The sequence below is a fragment of the Chiloscyllium plagiosum genome, chromosome 26 (assembly GCF_004010195.1).
Source record: "Chiloscyllium plagiosum isolate BGI_BamShark_2017 chromosome 26, ASM401019v2, whole genome shotgun sequence".
Classification (NCBI taxonomy): Eukaryota; Metazoa; Chordata; class Chondrichthyes; order Orectolobiformes; family Hemiscylliidae; genus Chiloscyllium; species Chiloscyllium plagiosum.
Genome location: NC_057735.1, coordinates 22,628,093 through 22,640,096, shown reverse-complemented (window position 1 = coordinate 22,640,096; position 12,004 = coordinate 22,628,093). Strand labels below are relative to the sequence as shown.

The 12,004-nt window shown below is 37.1% G+C and overlaps 1 protein-coding gene across 4 annotated transcripts in view; it reads left to right on the top strand.

The window, feature by feature from the left end:
- Positions 1-12,004, top strand: part of LOC122563195 (copine-8-like) — a 583,848-nt gene that overhangs the window by 325,781 nt on the left and 246,063 nt on the right. For all 4 annotated transcript variants that reach the window (XM_043716737.1, XM_043716734.1, XM_043716735.1 and 1 more), the window contains 2 exons: positions 4,763-4,866; positions 10,522-10,626. In XM_043716737.1, the coding sequence (XP_043572672.1) occupies positions 4,763-4,866; positions 10,522-10,626 (209 nt within the window). The remainder of the gene's footprint in view (positions 1-4,762; positions 4,867-10,521; positions 10,627-12,004) is intronic.

Here is a 12,004-nt window from a genome sequence, read left to right as displayed (position 1 = left end):
AGTTTGTGTCTGCGGTGTATGGAGATTGGGAGTGTGTGTCTGGAGTGTGTGGAGATTGGGAGTGTGTGTCTGGAGTGTGTGGAGATTGGGAGTGTTTGTCTGAAGTGTGTAGAGATTGGGAGTGTGTGTCTGGATTGTGTGGAGTTTGGGAGTGTGCATCTGTGATGTGTGGAGATTGGAAGTGTATGCCTCCGGTGTGTGGAGATTGGGAGTGTGTGTCTGGAGTGTGTGGACATTGGGACTGTGTGTCTGGATTGTGTAGAGATTGGGAGTGTGTGTCCGGGTTGTTTGGAGATTGGGAGTGTGTGACTGGGATATCTGTAGATTGAGAGTCTGCGGGGAGTGTGTTTCTGCGGTTTGTGGAGATTGGGAGTGTGTGTCTGTGGTGTGTGGAGATTGGGAGTGTGTGTGGAGATTGGTTGTTTGTGACTGCAGTGTGTGGTGATTGGGAGTGTGTGTCTGCAGTATCTGGAGATTTGGAGTGTGTGTCAGGGGTGTGTGGAGATTGGGAGTGTGTGTCTGGAGTGTGTGGAGATTGGGAGTGTGTGTCTGGAGTGTGTGGACATTGGGACTGTGTGTCTGGATTGTGTAGAGATTGGGAGTGTGTGTCCGGGTTGTTTGGAGATTGGGAGTGTGTGACTGGGATATCTGTAGATTGAGAGTCTGCGGGGAGTGTGTTTCTGCAGTGTGTGGAGATTGGGAGTATATGTCTGGGATGTGAGGAGATTAGGAGATTGGGATTTAAGTGATTCCAAGTGTTAGCTCAACCCAATTTGTTCTTGCATCAATCTCTAAGTTTAATTTTGTATTGATTCATATTGGATGTTTAACCTGGTTGACAAGGAAAACAGTTATTGGAGAGACATTGCTTTCCTGACCGGTTGTGAAATAATCAAATTGGATAGGAGACTAGCTTTGAACCCTATGCAATAGTACTTCACATCAATGGTCTTCAGTGGAGTGTAAATTTTGGTAGACTGTAAGAACAAATATTTCTACATGGGCAGGTTTGCTAAAATTGACTCAAATAACCTATTCTTCCTCAAGCTTTTCGATTTTTTTTTATTGGTGATTTATATTTTCTTTGGATCAGGACATATCTTTGTTAGCAGGAAAGCAGCCAATTCACTGTTTGCGGCACCAAGAAAGTGTCACTCTGTAGAAGATAATTCAAACAGTTGAGAGATCAGGAAGATTATGAAAGAAACATTAAAAATACAAGCAAGATTAGGCTATTTGACCCTTGGAACCTGTCCTACCATTCAATATTGCCATGGTGGATCATCCAACACAGTAAAGTTAAAGAAAGAACTGCAGATGTTTGAGATCTGAAACAAAAACAGAAATTGCTGGCAACACCTGTGAGAAGAAAGTAGAGTTAATGTTGCGAGTCTGATGACTCCTAATCAGGACCTTGTCAAATGCCATCTTTGTTGCAGTTTTTAAATGAGCAGTATTTAAGGCTGGGCTCATGGGTATTGCAGCTTATATTCAGAGTATTAACTTGAAACCAACTAAGATGAAATGTAAAAGAATTTTTATATCTTCAGTGCTGTTGTGTGTGGCCAATTTTCAACAACGGCAATACATTTAAAACTTGGAATGTTCTTCAGAACCTTATTATTTGAAGTAGGACCACAAGGATGTGCATTTATATGCAGACCAATAAATCATATTCTTTTAAAACTAGACATAACAAGAGCTAATTATACAAGTTTAAGGTTGTACTTTTAAGTTCTAATGCACACTTAAGTATCATATTTGCCTCCTGGTTCCATTATGTTCACTGAATGCTTCAAGTACAAATATCTTACATTTGGGACCCAAGTTTATGTGTTCTTGGGTGTTATTGTGTGAAAGGAAATCAAAAGAGTGAGTTGTTGGGTAGGCGTACTGGGTAGGCTGTTCACTTGTATTTTTAACAGTGAATGATGGCATCATAAGTGGAATTGGCTAAGATGAGTTATAAAATTAGCACCAGTAGGTACAACCATTAGCTCAGCATGCTTCAGCTGGTGTGTCACTTCAGCTGTGCACATCTACTGTGTGAAGCTGAATTAATGTGCTATGAACTTCAAGATGACTTGGTGATGTTAGCTGTTGTTATTAATCCAAAAAAATTTTTAAAAATAACAGAAACAGTACAAGAATAGAAGGATGTTACAAAATGGTTTGCCAAATATTTCAGCTTTGAAATAAAGAAATGCTGGAGAGATTGTTTATATTAAGACATGCATTTTCTGATATGCAAAGGCTTAGTTGTCAATATCTAGCATGTTTGCATTTCTTCCATTTGTGCTGATCTTTAAACAGATGTGAACCCTGGATTGTAGGTTTGAGTTCTTTGCTCTTATAGCGTGGTGGCATATTTATGTAGATATTATTACAAAATAAAAAATTTACAATAAACATGTTCCTGCCTACCTAAGACCTCATGGAGGAATATAGTACAGTAAAAACACAAGTATATGGAAAGATGAACATTACCAGTTCAATTATGCTGCACTTAGTACATGGCACTTTGGAGTCAATTAGTTTTTTTCTCATAGTCTTACAATTAACTTTGAATTGAAGGAATTCTGATACCTTTATTCAGCCTTCTGTATGAAAGATTTTCAGTGCATAGTTATGTATGAATTTCTAATATTTCCCAAATGTTATTTCTGCATATATATTTGACATTAACAGTAGGCTAACCTCTCATAATGAACATAAATATTCCAGCTTCAAAATTCCTTCTAATAGAGACTCCATTCATTACTTTATTTGATTTTATTTCTCTTTTTTCTTGTTACCAATTCTGTACAGAATGATTTTTGCATAAAACTTTACTGCATGTACCCATACTTTGTCATAATTTTCTTGTCAAGCTGGTCAAAGATAAATGTTTTCACCTTACTGCCAAAGGAAAATATTGCTAGCATTTGCATATAATTGTAGAAACAAATTGCTGCAAAAAGCACTGGGCTTACTCAATTCTATTTTATTTAAAAAATGAATAATGCCTGTCCTGAAGGCTGACTGAATTATCCCAGTGTTTAGTTGATCCATGACAATAAGACAAATCTGTGGTTTCTTCCTAGTTTCTGCCATTTAGAGGGTTCACTGAGATTGCATTAGGGTCCCACAATTTTCTGTAACTCACTCACATTCTGTAAGTTTGGATGAGGAATATTGGGTCGGGATTGTATCCATAATTGGTCTCTAGAAATCATTGCTTGAAGAATACATCAGTAAAGTTCAGCTGAGGACAAGATTAGTTTCATGTGATACTCTTTTTTTCAGCAATCTGCTGATAATATTGAGATTCCTAAATGGATACTTGAGTCAGTTTTTAGAGAATGATCAATACCCATGAAACCTTTGGTTATTGTAATTGGGAAAGATACTGTCTTGGAGAAAAATAATGTAGAAAACCAGTGAGGATAGGAAACGAAAGCTCTCTAGAACTACTATAAAGATTATTGATGCCATTTAATTCATACTGGCCTATTGATTGTGGCAATGAGATCTTTCTGTAACCTTATGCAATGACTTGTTTCTTCCGAGGTAATTATTTGTTCTCTTCTGAATTGTTTACAAAGTATCGGGGTCTGGGTGGGTTGTTCTTCGGAGGGTCGGTGTGGACTTGTTGGGCTGAAGGGCCTGTTTCCACACTGTAAGTAATCTAAGTAATCTCAGTAATCCTGAACCAAAGATATATATAGTTTCACATGTGTGTGGATCCTTAATGATGCATATTTACACAGGCAGTGCCTCTTAAATGGAGTACCTCTTAAATGGAGTACCTGCACGAATAGTTTCAGTAGGTGTATGCAGAAAGGATTTTCGTCTGAATCCTGATCCTTTTTGATCTTCTGCAGCAGGGTGGATTTTGCGTGGCTATGCCGTGGAAATGTTAACTGTAACTTTGTTTTACTACTGTCAATACTAATGTCAACACTGACCTTAAACTGGGTTTTCAGTTAATAAATGATTATTTGGTTCACTTGGGAAAAAATAGAACTTTGTTACTTTGGAATAAATTGATGTGTAATTTCAAGGAAATCATGAATTGAATCTCGATTACGCAAATGCAAGCTGCACTGGCCAAGGTGTATCAATTGAGGGCTGTGGTCAATATGTCAGTATACCTTCTCGGGACATACTCATGATATCATTACTGCACTGTATCAAAGCATGGTACCTAAGAATATAAAGGCCTCATACTTCATCTTACTTCAGATACTCTAATGCAAGCCTGCTCATTTGCTATGTAAACTCGGGTCTTAATGCTAGTTCAGACATTATGTGCCTAGGAATGTAATTTTTGACATAATAGTTAACTCTAATAAATTTGTGTCGGATTCTTTAGTACTGCAAGATCCATGCCCAGTTTCCTATGTTTCTGGAGTTACCATAAACATTGTCACATCTGCCAGAGGCAAACCTTCGTCAAATAGTTCTCAGATTTCTAAACATGATCTCAATTGAACTGACATTCAAATGGAGGTCAGGCTAACGTTAGATTGTGAGTCTGTCATCATTTCTCAAGAATTGGTTCATACCTTTTACAAGTTATATTCTAAGCTTTACTCTCAGAATGGCATTTTGGTATGTATGGTTCATGATTACTCAAGGATGAGTTAATGGACATGCAAACTGAAATGTAGGCTAATGTTATCCAGGAGGCATTTTATTTATAGCTTTGTCGGTATACTAGAGAATTTTAAATAAATGATGATAGCATTTTAAAGCTCAATATCATTTATTTCTCCTGCAGGATGTTGCAACAATGCAATTCTGTGCCAATAAACTTGACAAGAAAGATTTCTTTGGAAAGTCTGATCCTTTCATGGTTTTCTATAGAAGTAATGAAGATGGAACGTAAGTATTTTAGGTTTGTGGAAGAGATAAACAATTTCTCAAATAAATATTATTTTTAGAAACTAGAGTGTTGAAGTTAAATATCAAACTTATGTTGCTCTCTGTGATTCTTTCAATTGATTTCAGCATTTTAAACAATTCTGATATTAAAGGATTTTGGATAAATAGACCAAGTCTTTTCCCTGGGATGGGGGAGTCCAGAACTAGAGGATAGAGGTTTAGGGTGAGGGGGGGAGCGGGGGAAGATATAAAAGAGACCTAACAGGCAACTTTTTCATGCAGAGGGTAGTGCATGTATGGAATGAGCTGCCAGAGGAAGTGCTAGAGGCTGGTACAATTGCAACATTTAAAAGGCATCTGGAAGAGTTTAGAGGGATATGGGCCAAGTGCTGGCAAATAGGACTAGATTAGGTTCGGATACCTGGTCAGCGTGGACGAATTGGATCGAAGGATCTGTTTCCACTCTGTACATCTCTATGACTCTATGACCTACTGATACCACTTCTGTGATGAGGTCCACAAGGCTTGAGGATAGAGGAAAGATCTTCTGGTGACTGTTTGGAGATATTAGCAATCTTGCATAATGAGCTTTATGTCATTAGATTTACACATGGCATGTGACTTGCTAAGTCATTTGGTGTCAAGTGTGATTTTCCTTGTACTATAAGTACCTATTGTGTTACATATGAGCTGTTGAGAGTTTCCTGTTTAAGGGATACTATCCAATGCTGCTTCATGGAGGTCATTGTCTGCAGCAACAGTTTAGAAGATGTGTGAGTTTGGTTGGTAAAGTAAGAAAAATTATATGGAAAATGGAGTGGTGATGTGGATTAAGTGCAAGGTTTTCAAATGTAAAGGTGGAGCTGTTGATAAATGATGTTTGCCTTTTTTGGCACCTTCTCAGTTTTGTCACAAAACCTACGGAAAGAGGTAGCAGACCTAGTTTGTAATGCTTTTTTTGTAGCAGTGTTATCCTTACATGTTTACTCTTTGAGAAAGAAAACAAATCAAACAAAATGTAACTGCATGATGCATGCATGTACTTAGAGCCTTAATGGTTGCAACATGACCACTTGGCCGTCACTCTCAACTCTGCTCCTCCATTTACAAGACAAGTGCACACAGAACAGAATGGAGCAGAGATGCTTGAGTGTAAGGTTTTGTAATGTACATTGTTTTTAAGAGACCAAACTATAACTCATTAAGTTGCCATACATAGAGAAAATTGAGATTGAATCTTCCCCAAGCGAAGTGTTAATTCTGCCCTGCCTAAATGTCCATCTCCTTCCTATGTACACACCTAGTTCAGGAATACACTCAAGTTCTTAAGTAACTAATACTACAAAAATATCATTCAGAATATAATTCTAGCCATTGCTGCTTTCTGCTTTGATAAATGAGAGTAGATTTGATGGGCCAGCTTGTTTCATTATTTTTTCTATATCTTTATTCCCTGAAATGCAGTTACAACTCTTTCCTCTATAAAACATTTTTTTTCTCCTAATGTCATTCACTCTTAACATCTCAAGTGTGGATCAATGTGGAGCGTACATGGTTATGTTCCAGTTGGTATATGATGTGATGTAGGTCACAGTGAGCAGACGCAGGCAACATTGACAGATGAGCAGCAAATACTTGAGAGGAGATTTCAGTATTTCCCAGCTCCAGGACCCTTGTACTCTTATCTGGATGGTCTATGTTTCAAAAAAAGGATGTAATGTAAGTGTTTTATGCAATTATTGGGACTATACAAAGGATTTATGACAAAAATTGAAGTGTCCGTTACTATACGTGTGAATTTGTACACAATGTTTCTGTTATTGTTTGAAAAATGAATGATGACAACATGCCATTTTACAGTAGAGTTAATAACAGAATCAGTTGGAATATCTTTTTGAAAGATCAGTGTGTTGCTCCAGAGGTTTCATGTTGCAATCTTTAGCAGTCTCTCTTTTACAGTTACAACATGCTGTGTGATTGCTTAGAATCATTAAATGTGACCTTTCTGGTTTAATTTTTGTCAACAATATGTTCCCACTTACAATTGTAACATGCAAAATGAGTACAAGCGTCATTGGCATATCTGGAGTAGATACAGATGAGGATTGCTGCCTCTCACAGTGATTCCACATGTGGGCCCTCCAGCACTCCACTAGATTAAGTAGCAGATGGGCAGAAAACAAGCAAGACCATGCATGCACCAGAGCAGTGAATACAATTAATTCAATTGTAACACAATTGGATAAGCGCAAGCAGACAGAAGGCCATCTCCATAAGGGAGATTGTGGTGGAGCAGTAATGCTGCTGGACTAGTAATCTACAGACTCAGGTTAGCACACTGTGGATATAGGCCATAAGACATAGGAGTGGAAGTAAGGCCATTCGGCCCATCGAGTCCACTCTGCTATTGAATCATGGCTAATGGGCATTTCAACTCCACTTAACCTCACTCTCCCCGTAGCCCTTACTTGCTTGTGAGATCAAGAACTTAATAAGACCAGGAGTGGAATAGGTTTGAAGCCTGCCAGGTTAGATGGTGAAATTTGAAGTCCAATCTTTTTCTTTTAAATAAAAGCTGGAATTAAAAGCTAACCTAATATCAATTAATATTGTCAATTGTTGTAAGAAACCATCTAGTTCACCAATGTTCTTTAGAAATAGAAACCTGTCATCATTACCTGGTTTGACCAAAGAGTGACTCTAGATCCATAGCTATTTAGGTGACTCTTAACTGCCTGTCTGCCACTCAATTCAAGGGGCACTTAGGGATGGACAAAAAATACTGGTCCAGCAGCTATACCCACATGCCAAGAATAAAACTTTAAAAAGAGGCTTGAATTAACAACCAGTAATTTCACTTATTCCAGCCACCAGGTAAGAATCTAGAAATAGAACATGAAAAGACCCAAGGGGAACTAGAAAGCTCACTTTATTGAGAACAGCAGGAAAAGAGTTTAATTTCTTAGCTCAGTTCTTTTTGCTGATTTAAATCGTACTCGATCAACTGTCCTCATCCATCTTGAGTACAGGCTTGGGCTTTTGAAAATGAGCTGCATTATATTAAGACAGCAATAACTTGGAAAATGGTATTGAATTCTTTAACTTACAGTTCTATTTTGTCTAACTGTAGATGAGATGAATTCAATGCCTTAGGTGCCACTATATAAAGAAATAAATTGTGTTGCACCTTCCATAACAAGGTTTTTTTTTCAGATGTCTTATCTCTGTGAATGATTATAACCGTTGTGATAATGTAGAGAAAAGTGTATCCAATGAAGCTCCACAAACAATTTATGCCCAATAAGGTTACACAAACTCCATGAGATATATAAACAGAAAGTCAGCTTTACAAAGTTAGTTGAAGGTCAATGACAGCCCAGGTTAATGGACTAACTCACTTGCTCCACTTCAAATTATGCCATGGGACCTTTTCTCCAAACTGGAATGGCAAGTAGACCACCTCAGCTGACGTGACTTCTGATGATGCAGCACCGTTCCCTGTTCTCCTGAACACTTTCTTCTGACTAGTTTCTCTGTGATATTTGAAACGATGATTTGGCAGTAAATCTACAAATATAAAAAATTTGCTCTGCATAAATCTACAAAATAAGACAATATCCACCAAAATAACCATTGATGTTTGATCCAAGAGGTTGGAAATGACATTTAGTCTTGATATGGACCGGACCAGACCAGACCAGACTCACTCAAAATACTTTAAAAAGGTAGCCTAGAAGCAAAGCGACTGGTCAAATTAAGGAAAACATAATTTACTTAAACACTGTCATTAAAATACAATCAAAGAAAGAAAAATTTAGAATGACAACTCTATTGGAAACCTTAACAGAATAATAGACGCTCCAATATAATAACATCCTAAAACATCCCCCTTGGCAAAAAGGAAAATTCAGACGCAGATTCTCACATCCAGGAGGAAAAAGACATCGAGAAAATTCAGAGAGAGTAGCACCCAGGAGACATTCACTGAAATTTCTAACTCTGTTGAGATCCCAATAGCTTCCACTTAAAGCTAAACCAAAAACCCAGAAATCCTGATCTGTGAGAGCTTGTCATACCCATTCAGGCTGTTTTAAAAAAAAACCCAAGGCCTACCACGCAATTTATTCAAGTGGTTTTACTCAAGCCAGCTCAGCACCTCTGCCTTACAACCTGTCAAAAACAAAATAGGATAAAATTATTTCTTAAAGTCACATTATCATCACCGTCTGTAGACCAAAATGGGAAAACTTCAACCGGGACCATACAACACCGATATTTCCCATTAAAATCCTTGTAGTTCTTTGGAGCCATTTATAGTTCACATGCAAGACTGTAGCATTAATGTGTCTATTTTGACACCATTATATTTTTATAAGTCAATTCTCTCAAAAGTTTATGGTCTGGAAGACATTTTGCTAGAATCAGTCTGCCAATAAAAGAGCTATTTGTTCCATTCATCTGCACTTTCCTTGTAGCTATGAAAACATTTCTTTTTCGAGTATATATCCAATTCCCTTCCCAGCTTTACCATGGAATCTGCTTCCATTCTTTCATGACTGTTAATGTGAGATAAATAATCTATTAGATACTGTTTAATTGGTACATTAGTATTAAAATTGACCATCTTTGGAAACCTACCAGATTAGGTTCAGAAAATATTGACTTCTTGAAGTTGCAGTATGGAAATATGAAACCTGTCTATTTTGAAATGTACAGCAATATCATGCATGCACCATTGGTTATCTTTCTCTCAGCTCAAAAACTGATGTTGTCTTGGACTATTAAACATAACCCAGGAAGAATAATTTATTTTTTAATCAGTGCTGTATTTTTAAATGCCCACTTGAACCATACAAACTAGCAAATAGAATCTTTTTTAATCGATGACGCAACGATAAATGCAGTTCCCCTCAGTACTGCACTGAAAAAACTTTACAATGCCTCTGAAGTCTGAGGCTGCAGATTTTTAGAATAACTGAATACTGGCTTAAAAGTCAGAGATTCAATTAATAAAAAAAAAGAAATATACGGATATTATTCATTAAGCTGTTGACTCCAATTCTTGATATAAAAATTTATTTTGAACATTAACTTTTTTTCCAAAGTTTAAGCTTATTATGTCAAAAGTACTTCTTTAATCTGTTCAATTTAGAGAAACTAATTATTCATCATTGGTTTCCACCACCACACTCCCTCCAAGCTGCCCAAGGTTAAGAAAAGTTGATATCTGTCAAATGCATAATAATGTCCAGAGACAAATGCTTTTGACCTCAGCCATTGCTAAATCAGAAGCTTGAGCATTTCGAAGCTTGGTCTTTTGGGATGAGCTACATTATTGATCTACATTATTGATACACTGGTAACCAAACTAACTGTATGTAGCTCTGTCACAATTTTAACGCAAGTTGAGATCTAATCTTTCATCAGAATAAAAATAGATGATTTTGAACTGGATGTCAGAGGAAAATATTTTGTTCTTTCTAAAATATATCACAATGCTTTTTTTTGCTTCTTGAACACAAACAAGAAAATGATTATTACAATTTTGTCAACTTGCAAAACAATCTGGAGGAAATTTTCATAATTACTGCTACTATGCTTTAATATCCTTAATAATGTATTTGTTTTCACAATGTATTTATTTCTATTTTTTAGCTTCACAATTTGCCATAAAACAGAAGTGGTGAAAAATACCCTGAATCCTGTGTGGCTACAGTTCTGTATTCCAGTGAGAGCCCTCTGCAATGGTGATTATGATAGGTAAGTTCAGGGCATTGTAGCTTTTGAATGGAGATGCACAGAATATGTTTTCAAGAAAATAATTGACTGGGCATGTTCAGTTTAGTGAAAGGCATCTTCATAGTGCAAATGGTCAGAATCGAAAGTGAAAGAAATTAATTAAGATAATGCTACTTTTGATTTAATAATAGTTTAAATCATTTGTGAGCCTGCGTATCATAGTCAAACATATATAAAATTGCCATCCTCCGCTAAGTTTATTAATTACACCAACACTGAGTACAACTACTTTGAAAGATCTTGTTATTTAGTCAAAGTTAAAAATCACACAACACCTGGCTATAGTCCAACAGCTTTATTTGGAAGCAGGTACTGATGAAGGATCAGCGCTCTGAAAGCTACTGCTTCCAAATAAACCTGTTGGACTTTTACTTGGTGTTGTGTGATTTTTAACTTTGTCCACCCCTGTCCAACACCAGCTCCTCCACTTCATTGTTATTTGGTATCATTATGAAAATGCCGTAACAATCTACCATGTTTTCTTTTGCTTTTCAATTTCTTTGCTTTTCTTTTGGGACATAAGAAGACTTGAGCAAACAAAGTTTGGTGACCTGAAAGTGCAAATAACAGGATAGGAATATGATGTTGTGGTGACAACTGGGATGTGGCCCAAAAAAAGGGATTGGAATGGTTGTTGGTTACAGTGTATTCAGGAAAGAAGAGGAAGTAAGGAAAAGTGACTATAGATTAAGGATAATATTGCAGAGCTATAGAGAGAAAGATATTCTAGAGGGATCAAGGACTGACTACGTTTGGTCAGAGTTCAGAATTAATTGACATAGAGTTATACTTCTGGATGCATTCTGTTGCCACCAGCAAGTTGAAAAGATACAGAGGGGCAAATTTTCAGGGAGATTAAAGCTGTGTTAAGACAACATTGTATTGTTAATGGGTATTTTAGAATGAGATAGTAACAATATAAAGGCCAAAGAGTTTCAGCAGTTCTTGATCAGTATGTTTTCAGCCCAATGAAGAGGCAGGCATTGCTGGACTTGTTTCTAAGGAATGAAGTTGGCATTTAGTTAACAGTAATCATAGAGTCATAGAGAGTCATAGAGATGTACAACACGGTGCCAGACCCTTCAGTCCAACATGTGCATGCTGACCAGATATCATAAATTAATCTAGTCCCATTTGCCTGTGCTTGGCTCATATCCCTGTAAACGCTACCCGTTCATATATCTATCCAGATGCCTTTTAAATGTTGTAGTTGTTCCAGCCTCTACCACTTCCACTGGCAACTCATTCCATACATGCTCGACCCTTTGCGTGAAAAAATTCCCCCTTGGATCACTTTTAAATCTTTCCCCTCTCACCTTAAATCTGTTCCCTCTAGTTC